At 37.7% G+C, this 24,134-nt stretch overlaps 1 protein-coding gene across 2 annotated transcripts in view; it reads right to left on the bottom strand.

Annotated features, from left to right (window-relative positions):
• Positions 1–12,536: 12,536 nt before the first annotated feature.
• LOC141550319 (uncharacterized) overlaps positions 12,537–24,134 on the bottom strand; it is a 31,345-nt gene continuing 19,747 nt past the window's right edge. For both annotated transcript variants that reach the window (XM_074280831.1, XM_074280832.1), the window contains exon 6: positions 12,537–21,128. In XM_074280831.1, coding sequence (XP_074136932.1) covers positions 19,162–21,128 — 1,967 coding nt within the window. In that variant the 3' untranslated portion in view covers positions 12,537–19,161. The remainder of the gene's footprint in view (positions 21,129–24,134) is intronic.

Genomic DNA, 24,134 nt, shown 5'->3' with positions numbered 1-24,134 from the left:
ACAGTCACCAAAACCATTTGGTATTGGTTAAGAAATAGACTAGTTGATCAATGGAATAAGTTAGGTTCACAGGGCAAGATAGTGAATAAAAATATCAATCTAGTGTTTGACAAACCCAAAGATCCCAACTTTGGGGATAAGAATTCATTATTTGACAAAAACTGCTGGGAAAATTGGAAATTAGTATGGCAGAAACTAGGCACTGACCCACACTTAACACCACATACTAAGATAAGATCAAAATGGGTCCAAGATTTAGGCATAAAGAACGAGATCATAAACAAATTAGAGGAACATAGGATTGTTTACCTCTCAGACTTGTGGAAGAGGAAGAAATTTGTGTCCAAAGGAGAACTAGAGACCATTATTGATCACAAAATAGAAAATTTTGATTACACCAAATTAAAAAGTTTCTGCACAAACAAAACTAATGCAAACAAGATTAGAAGGGAAGTAACAAATCGGGAAAACATTTTTACAGGTAAAGGTTCTGATAAAGGCCTCATCTCCAAAATATACAGAGAATTGACTTAAATTTATAAGAAATCAAGCCATTCTCCAATTGATAAATGGTCAAAGGATATGAACAGACAATTTTCAGATGATGAAATTGAAACTATTTCCACTCATATGAAAGAGTGTTCCAAATCACTATTGATCAGAGAAATGCAAATTAAGACAACTCTGAGATATCACTACACACCTGTCAGATTGGCTAAGATGACAGGAACAAATAATGATGAATGTTGGAAGGACTGTGGGAAAACTGGGACACTGATGCATTGTTGGTGGAGTTGTGAAAGAATCCAACCATTCTGGAGAGCAATCTGGAATTATGCCCCAAAAGTTATCAAAATGTGCATACCCTTTGACCCAGCAGTGCTACTACTGGGCTTATATCCCAAGGAAATACTAAAGAAGGGAAAGAGACCTGTATGTGCCAAAATGTTTGTGACAGCCCTTTTTGTAGTAGCTAGAAACTGGAAAATGAATGGATGTCCATTAATTGGAGAATGGTTGGGTAAATTTATGGTATATGAATGTTATGGAATATTATTGTTCTGTAAGAAATGACCAACAGGAGGAATACAGAGAGGCTTGGAGAGACTTACATCAACTGAGTGAAACAAGCAGAACTAGGAGATGATTATACACTTCAACAATGATACTGTATGAGGATGTATTCTGATGGAAGTGGATATCTTCAACACAGAGAAGAGCTAATGCAATTCCAATTGATCAATAATGGACAGAATCAGCTACATCCAGAAAAGGAACACTGGGAAATGAGTGTAAACTGTGAGCATTTTTTTATGTTCTTCTTCCCAAATTATTTTTACCTCCCAAATACAATTCTTCCTTTGCAACTACAACAACAACAAAATTCAGTTCTGCACATATATATTGTACCTAGGATATACTAGAAGATATTTAATATGTACGGGAATGCCTGCCATCTAGGGGAGAGGGTGGAGGGAAGGAGGGGAAAAATTTGGAACAGAAGGGCGTACAAGGGATGTTGTAAAAAAAAAAAAAAAATTACCTATGCTTATGTACTGTCAAAAAAAAGTTATAATTATAAACATTAATAAAAAAAATCCTGATTTCAAAAGTCATGTTCCAAGCTCCTCTTGTTGCCTGTGGCAGTTTTGAATGGTCTAATATAAAGGGTTAAGAAAAATCTGATGAGCAACCTGTTCTTGTGTGATAATTAATTTATCTTATAGATTGTCACTTATAGCTTAAATATAGTGAATCTCATAATATGAAATTTTTGGAATAAATAACCCTTATGTAAAAAATATGAAATGTTTGAAATAGTCCTTTTGTGAAAGATAATACTAAATCTTAAAACTATAAATTAAGGTTATGATATTATTTGGAAAAAAACATCCAGATGTGATAGAATTTGTTCTGGCTTCATTTTAAATGAAATGATTATTATTTGGATCAGAAAATTTGTAAGTTGAGTTATCCTAATTAATGTGATTTGTAATATATTAAAGAAAAGTGCCTGACATTAATTTCACAATTCATTATTTTAGAAATATTATTAAAGAATTTGTTCTTTAACTCTTTTGGATTATGGATTTAGTTGCTAAAAGACTGAAGTAAATGTTTAAAAATAAAAATAAAAAATTGGGCCAGCTAGGTGAAGCAGTGAATAAAGCACCAGCCCTGAAGTCAGGACCACCTAAATTCAAATCTGGCCTCAGACACTTAACACTTCCTACCCATGTGACCCTGGGCAGGCTGCATCCTTCTCTTCTGATAGATATCCCCCAAGGGCTGTTGCTGTGCCTGACTCAGACCCCAGGTGGAACTAGGAGGAAGAGAGTAGTGATAAAGAGAAAAGAAATCACTTCTTAACCTGCTTCACTGAAGGCATGAATAGAGGAATTAAGAAGCAGGTTAATTATGACAAGCTTAGGGAGATCACCCAAGGAGCTGAGGAAAATCCTGCCCTCTTTCAGGGCCACCTTGTAGAGGCCCTAAGGAAATAAATCTGGACCCCACTTATCCAGAAGGGACCACTGTCCTCAGCATGCATTTTATTAGCCAATCTGCCCCAGACATATGGAGGAAACGGCAGAAGTTAGCCTTGGGCTCCCAAATTCTCATGGTCCAGCTGTTAGAAACAGCTTTTGGAGTCTTCAACAACAGGGACCGAGCTGCAGCTGAAGAGGAAGACCATAGGGCCAGAGCTAGATATAAAGAGCAGGTCCACATCTTGCCTGCAGCTATTTCTGGAAAACACAGGAGTTGTATTTTAGGTGTAATGGGCAGGGAGACTGGACATACAACTGCCCTCGGAAAAAAAAACAAAACCCAGTCCTTGCCCTGAATGTAACAAGGAGGGCCACTGGAAGACAGACTGCCCACATAGGGGTAGAGCCACTGCCTCAAGTCTTGTCCTCCAGTCTCCTCAGGACCAGGAGTGTCAGGGCCTGGGATTCAGCCGGGACCTCCCTTCATCACTGCCAATGAAACCAGGGTTACTTTGAATGTGGCAGGTAAGGCCTTTGAATTTTGTTTTATATGGGGACCTCTCGGTTTTGCTCTGGCACTCTAGTTCCACTCACCCTCCCCCTATAGGATAATGGGAATTGAAGGGAAATTTAAGAACTGTTTTGAGACTTTCCCTCTGCTTTGTCAGTTTGGTGACCTATTGTTTACACATTCCTTTCTTATCATTCCCTCCTGTCCTGCTCTCTTATTGGGGCATGATTTAATGATGAAACTGGGGACCCAATTTCCTCAGACCTCCCACTGACCTTTTTGTGCTTCTTTCCAGACCTTTCCACATTCTCTCTGAAATCTGGGAGAAAATAGATTCTTTTGTCTGGGATCAGGGGATTCTGGGGAGGGCTACGCATGCCACCCCAGGCTTAATTAATTTGAGGGACCATAAATGTCAATACCCAATAAAACCTGAGGCTAGGGAAGGGTTGCAAGGTCAGATTGAAAATTTTCTTAAGTATAAGCTTCTAGTTCCCTGTGAGTCTCCCTGCAATCCTCCAGTACTTTCTATTAGAAAACCAAATGGAGAGTTTTACATGGTGCAGTACCTTAGGGCAATTAATGAAGCAGTCATTCTGATCCTTGCCATCATGCCTAATCCTTATATCATTCTTACTCAGATCCCAGGGAACACAAAATGGTTCTCCATCCTTAAAGATGTTTTCTTCTGTATACCTCTGCATAAAGACTCACAGTTTCTCTTTGCTCTGAATGGGCGAAGCCAGGGGAACTTCCCCATCAATTAACATGGACAGTTCTGTCCCCGACTTCCAACATAGCCACTGTAATGTCCCTTAAGGCTACTCTGACACCCCGTTGGTGGCCACAACTAGGTCAGCTTACCTGCCTTTGGGCTCCAACCTGGATCACATGGAAACAGACTGACAGGAGGTACAACCATTATGTCTTTATTCAGTCATCCTCTCAGTGGGGGTAGCAGGAAGCAAGAGGGTAGGAGCACAAGAAAGAGTGCATCGAGCTCTGCTCAGGGCTGCCTCTCCTCTGGGATTGCCTATACTCACCCCACTCAGAACTGTGTAGGCGGAGCCCCAGATGGGAGGCTTCTGGAGTTAGTGCTGCATCCCAGGAGGAGATTCAACAAGAGGACATGCTTCTCGCTATCTCAAGAAACCTATAGCAGTTTCTTTAACTCCTGCCAAACACAATCTCCTGCCTCGGAGGCCTTTTACTTCTTGGGCCCACCTTATCAGCTAATGTGGCTTATGGGGTCCATGGCACATCTCAAAGAAAGAGCAGTGCTCATTGTCCCTAACATCTCCCCCTCTTTTATTAATAAGACGAAATGTTCTCATGTTGACGAATGAGAAGCTCTTTCTTAAGCACCTCTCTGAAATTTTTAAGAATACATATAAAGCATCCTAGCAAAGTAGGCAAAAGCAAAAGAAGCAACCATACAAAAATGGATACATAGAGCCCAAGGGATACAACAAAAGGGAATGGGAAAGGAAGTATGTTGGATCCAATCACTAAACCAGTCCAACAATGGTAGTCATCTCTCTGTTATGGCGGTGTTTCTGGCATTTTCCTGGGTCATGTCATCCTCTTCTTCTTCATCCTGTTTTAATAGGGGAAACTTTCCTTGTTCTTCTTTCTGGAATTCAGCAGCCTTCCCTATCAGGATCTGTAAGACATAAATATCACAGCCCTCTCCAAAGTACTAAGGATGGTGGACCTTGCCAATGTCTTTCCTAATCCTTTCAAAAGATCTTTTGTGTGTTCTCCCATGCTTCAAGCCCTGTTTTCATGGGGCCTAGTTTTCTGTCCTCTCTATAAGATTGTGCCAAATGTATCATTCCTGGAGAGAGGACAGTATCTTTGTCCAGGCACAAAAATTTGTAAATATGTAAGGTCTTATCCACATCCACTGGTGTGGGCCATGGGGGTTCTGTCTATTTCCTCCCCCTTTCTGTTTAATAAGGGTGGCCTTCAGAGTGTGATGGGCCTGTTCCACTAGGGCCTGAACCTGTGGATTATGGGGAATCCCTGTAAAATGTTTTAAGGTGAACATGGCAAGGAAGGTGACCATTTGCTTAGAGGTATAAGCTGGAGCGTTGTTGGTATTAGGAACTCCATGAGAGGAGAAGCAACTATAATGTTTAATGACTGAAGAAGTATTCTCACAGGAAGCCACTGTGGCCCAAAGGAATCTAGAAAAGGTGTCAGTACAGACACACACGGTCCACATGTGTCATATCCATTTGCCACAAATCATTGGGGAATAAACCCTGGGCATTAACTCCTTTATTAGGTGGAGGAAGGAGAAACTGAACACACTGAACATACTGTTTTACTATCTATCTGGCTTGTTCCTGGGTGAGGCTATAAAGGCAACGTAGAAAATTAGAGGTTAAGTGGAGAAATTCATGGGCACGTTCAGGGGATGTGGCGACCGTGAGAAGGGAGCATTGTAAAGCACCCTTACATTGCCACCTCATGGGCAGCAAATATGCCTCCTGCACAGCACTGGAGAGAGTATATATGCAGGATGTAAATGGGATGTTTCCTAGTCTGTAAAATCAGCTGCAATTCATCAAGAAGGTTAGCAATTGAAGAATTCTGAGGTTGTAGGACAGAATCTTTAATGCCTCTGAGCACTTGGACAGCATATAAGCTATCTGATATGATGTTAATGAGCTCAGGATACCTTTTACAACTCCTTTTTTCTGGGTAGATTCATAAGGAGTCTCCAACACCAGAATCTCTTTTGAGCACTCATGATAAATTGAGGCCTTGCGGTTCTTAGTGGTGTCAGTAAAGACATTTGTGCCTTGCACAGGCTTATCAACAATTGTCTTACAAGGGGGCTGTACCATAATGTAGGGCAGCAAAGGAAGGAGTAACCATGTACAATGTGGACTTAGTGTAGGGCACTGAGCACAATATGTCCATGGCCAATAAGTTTACATCACGACTTCTCTAGCTCTCAGTTTAAAGAGCAGATACAGTAAGGGTCTTTTCCCTGTTAGACGAAAAACTCTTTTTACTGCCTCAAGGGCAAGTTCTCCCAGCATTTCAATATGGTTTGGTAATATCTTCTGTGGTCTTGTCGTGTACACATATTCCAAAATTTTACTACCTTAATTTAATATCTCGAAAGGACTTTTTTTTTTAATCTACCAAAAAGACACCTCTATGGGACATATGGGGTCCCACCTCACTGTTCCAGATTTAGAAGCGAGAGCAATAATCTTATAAATTGTATCTTTCACAAAGGAGATTAATTTATGAGAGGAGTTTAGATCAGACTCTTTTTTCAAGATGCCATATAAAGGCTGCATTAAAGAAATAGGAAAAGGGCATGAGCCCTTAACCATTGAATTTGTCCAACCAGTTTCTGAAATAGGTTCAGAGTATTCATCTTGTCTAATTGTAGGTTAGGTATCTAATTAGTAACTATAAAAGTCCCCATGCAGAGCCCCAGGTAAATTCTGGGATAATTATGTTGGATCTTTTCTGGGGCTACCACTAGTCCATGTTAAGCAAGAACACTTCTGGTCTCCAGCAGGGCAGAGATCTCTTTTTCACTGCTTATTGAATACAGTATATCATCCATATAATGCATTATCGTGGCCTGAAGCCACACCTTCCTAATTGGTTCTAGCACTTGTGCTTCATAAGCCTGGCACAAGGTGAGGCTACAACACATCCCTTGGGGGAGAACTTTCCATTGGCAGTAGCACAGATCAGGCCCTGCATTGTTCATGTAGGGAATGGCAAAAGCAATTTTTTTCTTATCCTCTGGCTCCAGAGGGATGTAGAAGAAACTATCTTCTATGACTAATACTGTACCTGATCAGCCAGTGGGTACTAGATTAGGAGATGGCATGCCAGGCTATAGGGCTCCCATAGGTTCAATAGTAGCATTAAGAGCTGTAAGGTTCACTAGCGTTCTGAATTCCCCAGATTTTTTCTTTATGATAAATACAGGGCTATTCCATGGACTGGATGTTGATTTTGTATGCCCAACCTTCAACTGTTGCTGCACAATTTCACATAAGGCTTGGGCTTTTTTCACTGGGAGGGGCCCTTGGAATACCCAAACCAGAACATTAGATTCCCATGTTAATGGTGTGAGTATGGTGCCCAAACACCCAATTAATGACCCCAATGACCCAATAAAAATCCTATGGAGGTGGTTATATAAACTGAGGCCCCACAAGCCTTCAATTAATCCCTGCCCCATAGATTGTACCTAAGACCTGCAACCATCAGGGGTCAGAATACACCCTGTTTGTCAGCAAACTGCCAGGGCAGATCTTCTGCTGCAACCCCTTTAGATACAGCAGCTGCGAGGGCATCCATTTGAAAGGCACTGGGGCCAACATTCTCACATCTCTTTCTTATCTCTTCCAGGTCAGGCTCCCCATCTAAAGTAGGAATGGCCTTCCGGCAGTTAGTATTAGCAGTCTTCCCTGCCAATTTCTGTATAAAGAAGCTGGAGACTTCTCCTCTGCCCACTCTCCTCTCAACAGCCGCCTGGAGGTGGGCCACAAAATCAGGAAAAGGTTCATTTGGGCCCTGTTTAATTTTAGTCATTGAGGGCCTCTGCTTTCCAGAAGCTTGAATTTTGCTAAATGCTCTTTGGGCACACTGGGACACAGCTGCATATACTGCTGCATCATATTGCATTTGATCCTCATTTCTTTCATACCTTCCAGCTTTTTTGTATCATATGCCCTAAACTTGTCTCAGAATCTCCAAAGTTTCCACAAGAGGGTGCAAGAGGGAATGGATGGGAGACATATCTCCTCAGGGAGGGTGGGGAATGAGGGAGGCTGCCATGCTTTGGAGATGGAGGTGACCTTCCCTCTGTTTGATTTCTCCTCCCTTGTCTTATCACCATCCTTTTCCTCAAGATCATATGTTTCTGTGTTTACTTCTTTATTCCTCATCTTATCCCTGCCTCCTCCTGTTCCATCATATCCACTTCCTGCTTCTTCCTCACTACCTCTTCTTTTTTGTCATATCCACCACCTTTTGTCTATCCACCTTCATCTTCTTGTTTACTTCTTGATTCTTTCCCATAGCCAACTTTCGCCTCATTTTATGGGAACAGTTGATCCCGGTGAGTACAGGTTTGTGATCATTATTTGTTTATTACTCTCTGTTTGCATTTCATTATCTAGTTTTAATGGATTGCAGCTTGCACCTCTTAAAGTGCCCCCAATCACCTGATAAATGAGGTGATGCTGTTCCTGGATGGCTCCTGGAGTTTCCTTATCATAGGAAGCCAGCTGACTACCTACTACCTCCCACTTTTTAAAATCAATTTCCAATCCTGCTTGCTTTTCTATTCTATAAACTTCTTTCCCTAGTACATCCTGGTCTGGGACCCTCACTATAGTTTGTCCCATACCAAACATTTCACTCACTAACGCAGAGTTCTCCCTTCTATACTTTGAGGTCCTATCCACATAGTCCCTGTTCGGTTGCCACTTATAACATCCATTAAGGGTACTCTATCTGCCCACCCATGGGTGGCCTGTGACTAGGCCAGCTCACCTGCCTTTGGGCTCCAATCTAGATCACACAGACACAGACTGACCAGGTGGTGCAATCATTCTGTCTTTTTTCAGTCATCCTCTCAGTAGGAGTAGCAGGAAGCAAGACTGCAGGAGTGCAAGAAAAAGAGAGCTCTGCTCAAGATTATCTATGCTGCCTTTCTTCCGGGATTGCCTGTGCCCACCCATTCAGAACTGAATAGGCAGAGCCCCAGATGGGAGACTTCTGGAGTTAGTGCTGCATCCCAGGAGGAGATCTAGCAAGAAAACACACCCCTTGCCATCTCAAGAAACTTATACCAATTTCTTAACTCCTGCCAGACACAACCTCCTGCCTCAGAGGCCAAGCCCCTTTTTACCTCCTGGGCTCACCCTACCAGCTGACATGGCATACAGGTTCCATGGCACATCTCAAAAAGAAAGCAGGGCTTCATTGCCCCTTACACCCCATGCATATTCAGACAGCCACTGGAATTGGAAGCTGCTTAAGGGAATTGGAGCTGCTTAACAGTACTGGATGATATTTTAATCTGCAGTCCCACCAGAGAAAGAATCCCTAAATGAAGCCACGAAAACCCTATATTTTCTAGCTTTGAAGGGCTACAGAGTCTCCTTAACCAAAGCCCACTTTGTCTGTCAGTCTGTCAAATATTTGGGCCACAATCTTACCCCCATTTCTCACTCTCTAATTGAAAAGAGACTCTGCCTCAAAGAAATTAGCTATGCATTTTCTTGGGCATGGCTGGTTTCTGCAGAATTTGGATTTCTAATTTTGGGATTATTGCCAAACCTCTCTGATTCTATTCAAGGCTCTGATAATCTTTCCCATGAATAGGGACCTGATCAAGCCAAGGCTTTTAAAACCCTGAAGGCTAAACTGATCTCTGCCTTGACCCTATCTTAGAAAAGCCTTCACTATGTATGTGGATGAAAGGCAAGGGCATGCTCTTGGAGTCAACTCAAGCTCTGGACCCAGCCCCAGACTGCCTACTTCTCAAAGGAACTGGACTCAAGTTTCCCTAGAATGGCTTTTGTGCCTTAGAGAACAAGCCTCAAAATTTATCCTAGGATAACAGAGCATTTTAGAAGCCAAAGAGCATCAGTGGCTTGCTAATGGGAGGCATAAGGATCTCCTACTAGATACTCCTGATCTGACTATCTGGGTGTGTCACACTCTTAATCCTGCCACTTGATCCCGGAAAACACTCAGTCAGGAGACATTATTCATAATTGAGAGGAAGCTTTAGATTCTGTCTACTCCAGCAGACTTGACTTAAAGGACATTCCCCTTGACAACCCAGATGGTGAATGGCTTACAGATGGGTTGAGCTTTCTTGAAAATGGGGAAAGGCAGGTAATTCTGTGATGACCCTCAATAAAACCCTGGAAGCTAAGCCACTGCCCCTTGGGACTTCTGCCCAGAAAACCAAACCCTAACCCTAACCAGAACTTTGGAATTGGGGAAGGGAATGAGAGTGAACATCTATACAGACTCCAAATATGCTTTTCATAATTTGCATGCTCACAGGGCTATATGATAAGGGGACTTTTGACAGCATTACCTCCTGGGCTATTATTAAATATGCAGGAGAAATTCTATAGCTTTACAAGCTGTCTATGGACCCAGAGAGGTTTCAGTGAAACACCTTTTTACCGGTCACGAGCTGGGAGAAACAGATAGTTTGTGCCCAAGTAAATCCTGAAGGAGCTGTTAAACTTCCCCCTCTCCTGAAGTCTGTTCAGAGAAGGAGCACATATCCAGGGGAGATTGGTTTCAAGTTGCTTTTTGTCTTTGTTGACACCTTTACTAACTGGGTAGAAGCTTTTCCCTGCAGGACTGAGAAGGCTCTGTAGCTAAGCCTGCCTAGCTCCTTACAAAGTAACAAAAGCCCAGCTTTTACTTCCCAGAATATTCCTATGAACCCATGGAGGATCTGAAGCTCCTCTTCCATAGAACTCCTGGAAAAAAAAACTGGAGAAAGAAGGGTAAAATTGTCTATGTCTATGTCCTTCACTATAATCTCCTTCCTTCCTTTCTCACCATGAGAACTTTGTTCCTAGCATTTTCTCTCCACCTTTTCTTGATGTCATTCTATGGCCCCTACCAGTAGTTAACTCCTTCTTAGCCTTTCATCTAGGGAGCTCCATGGGCAGTGGGGCATTCAGGATTGTTGGACATGCCATCAGCATCCTTAAGGCAGCTCACAGATGGAATCTGATGCATTTTTTTGGCAAAGGCCCCATTCCCAAATGCCATCATCTCCACCTGGATGCCACCCCACTTTTAATCTGCTCTGAGATTTGTTTCCTCCAGGCTCCAAGAGAATTTCTAATTACTCCTTGGGCCTGAAGATCATGGGACACTCCACATTTCCTGGCCTGAGCTACTGCTATCTTCAAATCTCACACTTCCCCTCCTGTCTTTAACCCCCATTGAACATAGTGACAGCTCTACGACCCTTGTCAGCTTGAAGCAACTACAGAAGACCAGACCTTTATCCTGTTGCCCCAAATGAATTTGGGGGGACTACTTGAGGAGAGAATAATGTAAATTGTGTCCCCTTTAACTTTTGGGGGGACCCTGTGTCCCCTTGTGGGGGAAAAGTGTTCCTGAGTCTCAAACCCTGGGAGGGGCACACTTTTCCCAGACAACACCCAGATAAGTAATCTCATTCAAATGGAAATCTCAGCCTGAGGTATATAGCCAAGGCCTCTGTTGAGCTGGAGATTAGTTCCTCATTCATCAGGAAATTGACCCTGCTTTGGAGCCAAAAGCAGCCTTAACATATCTAGTGCTGTATGCCCAGATATCTTTGCAGAAGTCCTAACAATATTTTGCCTACTACTGAAGAGATTTTCTTCTCAGTGTAAACCCATCTTTGCAAAATTATCCTGCTAGGATTCTTTGCACACTAAGAAAGATGTCTTCTTAGTGCAAATAAATCCCCTTTTGACACAAATTTTGGGTTTGTGAATTCTTTTGCAAAGAATCTGCAACATCAACCAGAGGGGATCTTTTATCCTCAATTCTCACACCTCACCAATATTAGTGATTCCTTAAGATCATGTCTCTCAAGAGAATTAAATGGGGAAATGAGAGAAATGATTATTAATAACCATTTGGCAAGACCCAGAAGTCCCCCTTTTTTTCTAAAGTTCCGATTTCAAAAGTTGTCTCTTTAAGGACTTTGTTGATAATGAGATTGTAACTTTAATAATCTTGTTTAGACCCCACCCATGTCAGGAAGCCATTGTGACCTACTCAGGTTTATGTGGGGATAAATACTTTGAATATATTGCCTAAGGGTGGCTAAGTCAGAAGTAAGTGAATCAAAAGTCATTTTATTTATTATAGATCACTTGACGAGTTATTATTCAAATCCAGGATATCTCAATATTTTTTTCTCACTACATCATGCTGTTTATCTTGCTATTGTTATTGCATATGTAGTTTACTCTTTCTGTTCAGTTAAATCTCCATCAGTTCTTATAAATCAATCCTTGAAAGTAGTTTTGCACAGTGACAAGAAGCAGCAAAAGAGTTCAGAGTTAAACAGGTTAGGTCTGATTGAGATAGACTGTACCTAGGATTATGCAGTTATAAAAGTTGCTAGATTATGAGAGGTTAAGCCCATAGAAAAGCTAAGAACATGATTAGAGAAAAAACCTGATTTAAACCAGGCCTCGGGGGCAAGTTTGAATTCAGATTAGAAAGGTCTTAGATCAGAAATATTATATTAGAAGAGATGAAAAAGTCATCCAATCCAACTTGGATGGATGTTTTCCATGAGAAACTGATGTTAGGAAAAGAAATAGGAATATGACAAGCAGAACAAATCTCAAGTCTAGTTGACTTTAAAAATAAAAATAGGGAGGTCTATTGTGGCATTTATTATTTAATATGATGCTAAAAAAAAAATTCTAGCTAGATATGTTATACAAACTAACAGATTTAAAGTAAAATTAAATTTATTAACTAATAAACCTTACAACTTTTCACAATTTTTAAAAAAAAGTTTTAATATTCTCTTTCTATGCATTAGTTTTACACAGTTTACAAGATTTTCAACATATTCTTTAATTCAACATGAAACTAGTTTTATCACATCAAATATTAAGTATAACTTTGACATATAGCTCACTTTTTCAAGACTAGCTTTGATTAATCTCTCATAAGTTTTCAAAGAGGGACTTAAAGTAGGCAAATTCCCAGGCTACTGATACAAGTTTATATTCCTCACACATAAAGTTTTTCACCTACTGTGCCAAGTCCTATTGTAACATTTTATCTCCATTTTGGGAATTTCTTAATTTTGGAACAATTATACTTCTCACTATGTCAACACATTTATCAAAGTTCATCATTCCCTCAAAGGAGACAATAACACTCCCCACAAATATATTGGAAATAATAAAATCACCAAACTTTTTTATAGGTTGATGATGTTTTACAGTCTGATGAAGTAACCCAAATTATAAAGGTTCACTGGTCTTCTTATGACAATGATTTTGATATAACTTTGAATGAAAAACTGCATTCATTAGTAAAAATTACCTTTATCCAATCTTCCAATATTCCAAGTTTTATATTCTCTTGTCTGTGAGAAATGCCTTTTTCTTTCTAGCAATCAGGTAGTAGCTATTTTTGTATTGTTCTTTTCAATGTTCTTCCAACTTCAAGATGCTTTTTCTATATTATCCAGAAAATCAGTATTGAGCACTTCAGCTGTCAGATTTTTCTGGAGGTCTCTATTTTTTAAAGTTGTATCATAGTAACAGTTTGTCTGTTGATATTGCTTTTAATTTTCTACCTCACTTTCCTTTGTGCTTTAGTGTGATAAATTCTGTTTTCATTGAGGCCTTGAATAAACTTTCAAATGTTTTTCTCACCTTAAAAACTGCTTCAGTATCTTTAATAATCATTGATGTGTGTTCTCTTTAAAAGGTACAACTTTTATACACTTCCTCTGAGCAATATTCATTCTTAGAAACCACAATATTTGAAAAAGAAATTTCAAAATATCAATAAAACACATGCATAGGATGTGAAAGAAATAATTTTCCACAGATAAGCAAACCAGCTCACTCTGGTCAAAGTCAGACATTCTGAATTAATTTAGTGTCAATAAAAATATATTTATGTAACCATACTTTTGCAAAATGAAATTATATCAGAATTATTGCTAGTCTCAAACATTACTATATAGCAATGAGATAAGAAAAATGAAATTGACAAATGTGGGCAACAGGAAGTAAAACTATTTGCAGATTATATGATAGATTAGTTAAGAGATCACCAAAGATTCAACTAAAGTTATTATAAAAAATCACCAGCAGAAGGTAAAGAAAGGAATTCCAATAAGTAAAAAGTGCAAAATATATGGGAGTTAACCTACCAAGACATAATGAAGACTTACGTGAATACCATTACTAAACACTCCTTACAAAAATAAATGAATTAAAAAAAAAAAACTGGAGAGATATTATGTTATGATGTACCAATACAAATTATACTATCTAAATTAATTTTTAAATTTAATGCCATACTAATGAAACCAACAGGTATGTCCAAGACTTTATCTTATTCAATTCTTCCCATTTACATCTAATTTTAGTCGTTCTATATTTCTGTCTTATTAGATGTTTAAGCATATAGTTTTGCTTCTGAAAATCCTGTAAACACTAAGTACTATCCTTTTTTACTCTGAGGAATGTATATTAATGAATATTGCTTGTTATTACATACATGTACACATTTATACAGATATATTTATAAGTAAGGCCTAAATACCCATGTTAGGATCTTTGTGTATCAGAAGTTTATTCCCTCTCCCCTATTGAATCTAAGAAGAAAGAAAAATAATCACTTCTATGTGGCTTTTGATTCTTACTTGAGAGAATAACCTAATGTTACTCTGCTGGCATTTGCCAGCTAATTGGTATGTATCCAATGTTAACTGTTCCTTGTTCTTTTGCTTTTACCCCTATAGCCAACAAAGAAAGTTACCTCCTTTTTGCTCAATAATTATTTTGCAAATGTCCAGCTGAGCTCAGAGAGCTTGGCATTATAGCTAAAACATGGTTAAATGATGGAAGAATTCCCTCTCTTGATCTCATCCATTCCTCTCTCTTACTCTAATCTTCTTCAACCTAAAGATCCCAGAGCAGAGATCTAGAATCACTATCACAGATAATCTTGTACCAATTATTATCCTGGAAACCCCTAAAGAAGAAAGAGTGTCTAGAACAGAAGTCAGATAAGGGACTTTACCAATATGAAAAGAAAGTGAAAAATCTTTTTTAGAACTGCCCTACTACAAAAAAAGCTGTGGAGAGGCCAAACCACTGGCTCAATCTGACAGATTTAGAGGTTAACAATATATCACCTTCCATACCTACTTGACTAATAATAATCTCTTTTGGATATGTAACTCTTAAACTTGTTTCCTTTTCCCCTCCCTAGTATGAATACTTAAGTTACCAGATAATTAGTTATTTGGAGAGGCATTCAATACTAAGTAAAGAAACTAAAATAGCTAAGAAAAACTGATCATTTAAAAATTCCTCAGATTTAAGCAACTCTCATCCTAATGGCTGTTCTGAACAGTCCAAATTTACTTACCAAGGTTAACTTTATGGAACTAGACAAAATGGTAACAAAATATATCTGGAGGTCAAGAATTTCAAGGGAAATGGAAAAAAATAGAAAAGAAGGTCTAACATGATCAAGTCCACATCATATCATAAAGCAGTAATCTACATATAAGAAGACCGCCAGTGGTTCAATGGATAGAGCACTGGATCTGGAATAAGGAAGACCTGAATTCAAATGCAACCTTAAGACACTTTTTAACTGTGTGACCCTGGGCAAGTCACTTGACATATGATTACCCGAAAAAATAGATCCACTGGAGAAGGAAATGGCAAACCTCTCCAGTAACTTTGCCAAGAAAGCCTCAAATGAGTCAAGAAGGAGTCATGACTGAAACAACTGAACAACTACAATCATCAAATAATTTGATGCTGGTTAAAAGAATAGAAAGCTTGATCAATGAAACAGATTTGTTAAGCAAGACTCAACAAGACTCAGAAGCAAGTAAACTTAGTAGCCAAGTTTAGTAAGACCAGGAATACAAAACTACAGGAATAAGAATTCCCTATTCCCTATTTGACAAGAATTGTTTGAGGAAAATTGGAAAGCAGTTTGGCAAAAGTTAGGCTTATATCATATACTATCTATATCTTCAAATAGATGTGACCTAAATATAAAAGATCATATCATAAAAATAAAAATTATCAAAGAATTCAAGAAAGTAACTTACATAACTACATATACTAAAGAGGAAATTCTCAATCAAACAAATAATAAAAGGTAATTATAAAAGATAAAATAGGCAACTGTAATTATATAAAATATAAAAGCTTTTGCACAAAGAATAAAATCAATGAAGCTAGAATAAGAAGCTGTTAACTGGAAAAAACTTTTCATAGAAAATATACAATGTATGTCTGATAACCTAAGATATTTAGGAAATTGATACAATATTTTAAGAGCAGTTAAGAGAATTTTGAGAATTATTCCCCAAAATGATCAAAGGATATTAAGTTTTAAAAGAATGCAAATTACCAGTACCATATGAAAGGTTCCAATTAATAACAAAAATATACTTAAACTGAAACTTTATCCCAAATTCTTGGGATAGCTTGGCAAATATGACCAGACAATCTTGAAGGGGCTCTAGGAACAGTGGTACACTATTAAACTGATGTTATGTTTTTAAAAATAAGAAACTATAAACTTTTATTGTATACAGCTTTTAAAAGTATATATTTAACATAATAATAACAAAGTTGCCCAGCTTGCCTACATTCTCTTCTGAACCTCCTTCTGATCTTCATTAGTACTGAAACTATGAATTGGCCAATTTCATGTCAAATCTTGACTTAGGAAAGCAGCATGGAAGAATAGAAAGAGAATCTGGGTTTAAATCCCAACTTTGATACTTGCTGACTAATTATTGGACAAGCTACTAAATCTGCCTGGACCTTGGTTTTCACAACTATAAAATGGGAGAGACTGGGCAGTCTCTCAGATCCCTTTCCAGTTTTATACCTAAGGTTCTTGGAAGATAGGCAGAAGACAATAACAAAAGAATGAGGTTTCTGCTATTAGACATAGCCAATATATGTTTGTTTGCTTAATTATACTTTGTTGTTATAAGGAAAGGTTCTCTGGTAAGTGGAAGGAATCATTGGAACATAACAATGTAAAAAAGTTTCAATAAATGTAGTACGAAGGATTAGAGATGACCATGAAAGATAAAATAGAAAACTTCAATTTCATTTAAAGCTTAAGAAAGAAACAAGTGATATAAATACAAAAAATATAGGAAGTAGTCTGGTACAGTGGTGAGTACTGGCTTTAAAGTTAAGAGGATATGGATTTAAATCCTGTCTCTGATGCTGGACCTCAATATTCTCATCTTTAAAATGAAGGAGTATCAAATTAGATAGCCCCTGAGATTCCTTTAGTTTTACATCTTGAGTCTATTCACATTTAAACACAGTCTTTTCTTCAAAGACAGGTACTGTACTAGATGGTTTCCGAGGCCCCTTTTATTCTAAATTTATGATTCTACATTGATCAAAGTCATGTGTAGACAAAAAAAGAAAGCATTTGTCCAATCATACACCACTAAATGAAATATAAGTGAGCAAGTCTGTGCATTTCACTGGTATCTCAGCAATATCAGAGAATTTAAATTAGGCTCCAGCACATTAAGTAGAATACCTATGATTCAATTATGGGAAGACATTGTTACAAGAGAACCAAAAGATTGGCAGGTATGGATAAGATACTGTTGAATGCTCATGTGAGATTACAGATCCACTTGTGTATTAGAAAATATATTAATTCACCTAGAGAAAATAGATGAGTTTGAGAAAAAATATGAAATGTGGAACATAAATAATGAAAAAGACCTTCAACTATTTAAACTCTCAACCAATTGTACAGCAGATGATAAATTTGTGACTTGCATTCATACTAACTTCAATCTTCAAAAGGTAAGAAGCAATAGAGGAACTGATCCATCTGAACCTAATTTTGCCCAACAAAGAAGAAGCAACTAACCTTTTGTAGCAGAAATGACAGAGACCTTGGAGACTAATGGTCACTCCTTCCTAGAGTTTGTGTTTGAGGAAATCAAAGTCAAGCAAAATTTGGAATGCAACTGAGATTTCAGCAGAACATACTTCAAAGAGTTAAAAGAAAAAATAAGTAGGATCCAATGACGCATTACTTAGTAGTAGTTAGCCCAAAAGGACCATAAAGCTCTCAAGAATATTCTGAAGACAGAAGGAATTTCCAATGAGTAGTGCAGATACACAGGAATCTCATCACTACAGTTCTTAAATCACATGAAGAACAACTGAGATCGAACACAAAAAAGGACAGCCCTAAAAATGTAAAATCCTAGGATGAGCTGCAACTACCAATGATGCTAAGGATAACAAAAGGGTTGTTTTAATTATATTTTTGGATAAGAGGAAGATCAAAGAAACAACTGCAGCTAAGAGTGGACAGACTAATGGTAATATGCTTTTTTAAATTTAATTTTATTTTTAATGTGAACTTTAACATTTCAATATACAAACAGAAATATAAACTGTCTTACATTTTAAAAATATTAAATTTAACATGATTGAAACAAAACTATTCTTATTTATAACTCTCTAACTTTTTTCTGTTCTATATATTCTTAAATGTTTTATTAATGTTTTTTCCCTTTTGTGCATCATAAATTATCACTATCTACCTTCACTCCACCCCATGTCTCAAAGTGTATGTCTCATTCTGTTTCACTAATGAACTATTTAGTTTATCACTTCAGCCCAGAAGTGAGCATACTTTATCATCAGAAGAGATGATAGTTAAATGACTGACTGATCTACTTACCTCTTATATTGTTTTCTCTTCCAAGAAGCTCTATGGACTGGGAAGACTAGAAGAAAAATTAATAGCAACAAGATAAGTGAGGAAACACTCAAGCAGCATCTAGCTACTCTCAATGAGTTCAAATCACTAGTTGATCCCCACTAGCATACTAAATGAATTGGTAGATCTCACAACTGAGCCACTATCAATAATTTATGAGAGCTTTAGGAAGAAGTTTCACAGGACTGGAAAAGGGCAAAGCATCCCCATTTTCAGAACTAAAAGAGTCTGCAAGCTGATCTATAAATGAATAAACTATTTCTGGGGGGAAAATAATCTTAGGGCACAGTTATCAGTGGGTGAATCATAAGCTAGAAAGGGAAGTTAAACTAATTTAAAATTGGTGTGGCCAAAAAAAAAAAAAAAAAAAAAATGTGGTTTTATTAAGAACCTTTTCTTATGTGACAGAGTAATTAGACTAGTACTGTTAAAACCTGCGAGTACAGCAACCAGATTAAAATGTAATTGGGAATAATACTGAACCAAATAAATAAAAACACAATAGATTAATAACATTACATTTTAAAATTAAGTCAATATATTGGCACAGGGACAATATGTTGGTTACATATCAAAGCTCCCATTTCTATTTGAGTTTGACATCAATAAAAGCATTTTAATTCACTTCAATTCACAAATGTTTATTAAGCTCCTACTAGGTGTAAGGCACTTTTCTCCCAAATGAATTCTCTGATGTTGAAGAGCATATGCTCTTTGGGTGAAAGCTTTTCCACAGTCACTGCACTTAAACGGTTTCTCTCCACTATGAGTAAGCAAATGTCGACTAAGGTGTGCCCTCTGGGTAAAGGCTTTCTCACATTCATTACATTTATATGGTTTCTCTCCAGAATGAATTCTCTGATGTCGATTAAGGTCTGCCCACTTGGGGAAAATTTTCTCACATTCATTACATTTATAGGATTTCTCTCCAGAATGAATTCTTCGATGAATATTGAGCTGTGAAATCTGGCTATAGGCTTTTCCACATTCATTGCACTTAAAATGTTTCTCTCCATTATGAGTAAACTGATGTTGAGTTAGATGTGCTCTTTGGGTGAAAGCTTTCCCACATTCATTACATTTATATGGTTTTTCTCCAGAATGAATTCTCTGATGTTGAGTAAGACTTGCCCTTTGAGTGAAGGCTTTCCCACATTCATTACACTTATATGATCTTTCTCCAGAATGAATTCTTAGGTGAATATTAAGCTGTGAAAATTGACCATAGGCTTTCCCACATTCATTACACTTAAATGGTTTCTCTCCACTATGAGTAAACTGATGCTGAGTAAGATGTGCTCTCTTAGTAAAGGCTTTCCCACATTCATTACACTTATAAGGTTTCTCGCCAGAATGAATTCTGTGATGTTGAGTAAGGCTTGCCCTCTGAGTAAAGGCTTTCCCACATTCATTACATTTGTAAGGTTTCTCTCCAGAATGAGTTCTCAGATGTCTAGTAAGTTCTGCCCACATGGGAAAGACTTTTGAACATTCATTACACTTATAGGATTTCTCTCCAGAATGAATTCTTCGATGAACATTAAGCTGTGAAAGCTGACTATAAGCTTTTCCACATTCATTACACTTAAAAGGTTTAGATCCACTGTGAGTAAACATATGTTGTGTAAGGTGTGCCCTCTGAGTAAAGGCTTTCCCACATTCATTACATTTAAAAGGCTTCTCCCCAGAATGAATTCTCTGATGTTGAGTAAGATTTGTCCTCTGGGTGAAAGCTTTCCCACAATCATTACAGATATAGGATCTCACACCAGAATGAATTCTTTGATGAATATTAAGCTGTGAGATCTGGATAAAGGCTTTCCCACACTGATAACACTTAAAAGGTTTCTCACCATTATGAGTAAACAAATGTTGAGTTAGATGTGCCCTCTGGGTGAAGGCCTTCCCACATTCATTACATTTAAAAGGTTTCTCTCCAGAATGAATTCTCTGATGTTGAGTGAGGCTTGCCCTTTGGGTAAAGGCTTTCCCACATTCACTACATTTATAGGGTTTCTCTCCAGAATGACCAGCATGCTGAAGGTTAAATTGTGAAATCTGGCTGAAGGCTTCCCCAAATTCATTATACATCAATCTATAATTTCCTGTGTAGATTTTTTGACATTTATTTAATTCTGAGTTATCTTGGAAACTCTTTCCATGTGTGTCAAAGCTATAAGGATTAGGAATTGTCTCATTTATTTTATTTGTATTTCCAATGCCTAACACAGTGCCTGGCACATAGTAGGCACCTAATAAATGACTGTTGATTGACTGATTTACTATAGGAACTCTCTGTTGTGTAATTAGGATTGAGCTCAGACTGAAGCATCCCCCAAATTCACTCTTTTCAGAGTCTCTTTCCATACTTAAAGTTTCTTCATGTGTGATTGTTACTTGCTTCAAATTGAGCCTTTCTTGATGACCCTGATACCTCATTAGTGAGCCATAACATTTAAAAGCTTCTTCTAGTCTAGAGTCCCAGGAATTATGCCCCATAGTTCTTTCCATTAGTGTCTCCTGAGATGATTCGTCTATAGTAGTTCCCCACATTGGAATGAATTCCACTTCAGGTCCAATGTCCCAATCTGAAAGAAATTTGAAAATATAAACACCCACTTTGCTAGGAGAAATAAAATTGTCTCAAGAACTAAATAACAAAATGTAGAAAATGTCTCATGAAACAATTTGTACTTCTATAGTCCCTTTAATATCAACAAACTATTTTCCTCATAGAAGTCCTGTGTGGTAATTACTATAATTGTGATCAATATAATTTTCTAGAAGAAGAAAAAGAAATTCAAAGAAGTTAATTAAATGGTATACTCATAGGGGAACAGTTTATAAGGAACATAAATGGAATTTGAACATAGTTCACCTAAAATCAATTCTAAAGTTCTTTTCCCACTAAAGTAATAAGTATATACTTTTTACTAAATACCTTATAGACACAGCTTTAAAAATCTAAAAATACCATTTATAGGCATATATTTTTTGACTGTTCTTATAACAGTCTTGCCATCCAAAAATAATATGCAAAGAGAAAGGAATAAACAAGAACATTAACTGACTAAACAAAGGAAATATTAAGATGAACAAATACTGGATATATTAAGATACTGGAAATATTAAGATGAACAAAGCAGGATATGATCAGAAGAAAGGACTTTTTTATCACACATTTTTCCAAATTATGAAGAAACCCAAATGGCTATTATCAGATATAACAAAATTCCTAGACTATCCCGTTTGAAAAGAGTGATTGTGAGGTTGGAACTCTTTGGTCTATCCCTCAAACCTCTGTACATCTTTTTTTTTGAGCTTTTCCCCTACTTCATTGATTATTGGGGAAGGTAGAAAGAATCTTACTCATGGCTCAGCTCTTCCTCTGGGACCCCTTGCTGGAAAGTATAACTATGTTTACATGGTATTAATAACTGAATATTTGTTTTTATTTTTCAAGTCTGTGGTGGTTGTTTTAAGAACAAAATTTCTGTAATCCTAAAGATCATTTAGATAAGATATTGTATCAAGGTTTTACTGCTTAGTAATGCAAAAAACTTCTAAGAGAAATTTATTATATTTCAGATTAACTGCAAATTCTCTGAAAATGGTTATTTTAAAATTCATTCAGCAAATTATTTTAATATTTATTAAGTACATCATGATCTCATTGTTTACTGCCTCCTGCCACATTAGCGTTAGGAACAATGATTTGTATGTTTTTTTCTTTTTAGATATAAAGCATCTGATATGAGATTGGGCAAATTGAGAGAAAAAAAACTTGGAGGATTATAACTAATATTTCTTGAGTAGGAATCCAGGTATAGATGAGGACCAATATAAAAACAAAAACAAAAACAAAAACATTCCGAGGAACATCAGAAGGTGGTGGTTTATTAATCTAGGTTAAAAAGAGTTTGAAGTATAGCTCTTTGAACTTTATTTGAGGTCAGATCCTTCTAACTCTATTCCCAAAATTAAGTTCCTTTCCATAGGAATTACTTCCACCTATTCCTGAATCTGGCAAGATGTAGAATTCACCCGTGGTTTTCATACCTGAAGTCAGCCAGCTAAGGATGCTTTGTCCTGTCTCAGCTCTTTTTCTCTTATAGCAAATCTTTATATTCAGAGTAAAAGAACAGCTTAAAAAACATGAGCAAAATTTAAGTATAAAATCTTTCTGTTTTTTATCTGAAAATGTGTAGTTATTAGGTAAATGACACTTTCTATTATTAGGTAGATGAATATTTGGCCTCATCTGCCTGTTACTTATATATTTGCCTATATCTTATTAGAAATATATTGGTATAAGGTCTCTAAAACTTTCAAAATGTAAGAATATTTAACTACTGATGGCAGCCATCTGTCTCATGCAGTGTGACTTAAGAGAATTTTAGTGCTAAGTTTCTTTCTAAGAAATGCAACTTAGAGTTTTTCTGTTATATCCATGCAAAAAGTCAATTCTATATAACCTAATAGGGAATAACATGTTTGTCTTGTGTGTCTGTGGCACAAGCATGTTTTTTAAATAACTTATTAGATATGCACAAACCAAGCCATAGGAAAATGGCTTGCTGATACATCCACAAAAGAGGCTGTTATAACACTAATTCAAGTCCCATCCTAAATGGGAATCTCTGGAAACCCCACCCCCAGACAGAAAAGCCATGTTATGTTGTCAAACTCCCAAGTTATTATTTCCCTGCTGATGTCATATCTCCCCAATTAAACCAGTATTTACTCCTGATGCAGAGAAAATTCCTCAGGAGGAAGAGCCAGGTCAGCAAGTCTCTACTAGACTGCCCAGCTCTTTACAGAATGACCAGCCTTCATGTCACCCAAACTATGTCTAAGGCACTTAAAATTTATTATTATCTCCACTCTGCCTGACAGACTCTGTCTTCAGAGGTGAAGATTATGTTTCCTTTAAGCACATCTCTCAGGGATGAGAGTTCTGCTCTTCCCAGTTCTCTCTTAAGCTATCCCTGCCCCATCATGTGGGTTCCTGTCAGTGTTGGATAGGATAAGTTTTGGTCATACTAGGACAAAACCTGATCTCAACCTGTGATCCTCTCTACCCAATGCCTAAATTCTTTTGAACACTCTGGCACATGTGTCCTTGGCCACTCAACCAACCCCTTTACTGTCTAAATGACACTAAGGCCTTGATCAATTCACCTTCAAATGACCAGAACTTGACAGCTTTATTGACTAGTTTCAGGAACCTGCTGTAAAGGGCTGAAATTGAGTTGATGCACTGAAGTTGGACAACCGAGCATTTAAGGCTAGTTACCGATTGGACAATACTCTATTAGATTATGCTTGGAAAATGGCCCTTCCCACTATTCTGTGCTGGCCCAATCGTTTGGTGTATACAGAGAACTGTAGGAGGGACTAGAGGGTGGAATAAGACTAGCTAGAGTCACTTCTGGGAGGGAGACGAAGAGGTGAGGTTGCAGAGATCCTGTGTGTCCATTCCCTTCACTTCTACCACTAAAGACGAAGAATAACGACCAAGGACCTTTGCTTATCCTGACTCTGGCTGATTCTAAGATATCCAGGGTACTAATATGGTCATTACACACCTGACT

The sequence above is a fragment of the Sminthopsis crassicaudata genome, chromosome 1 (genome assembly GCF_048593235.1).
Source record: "Sminthopsis crassicaudata isolate SCR6 chromosome 1, ASM4859323v1, whole genome shotgun sequence".
Taxonomy (NCBI): Eukaryota; Metazoa; Chordata; class Mammalia; order Dasyuromorphia; family Dasyuridae; genus Sminthopsis; species Sminthopsis crassicaudata.
The sequence above is the reverse complement of the archived record's forward strand: the minus strand, read 5'-3'. Positions and strand labels throughout refer to the sequence as shown.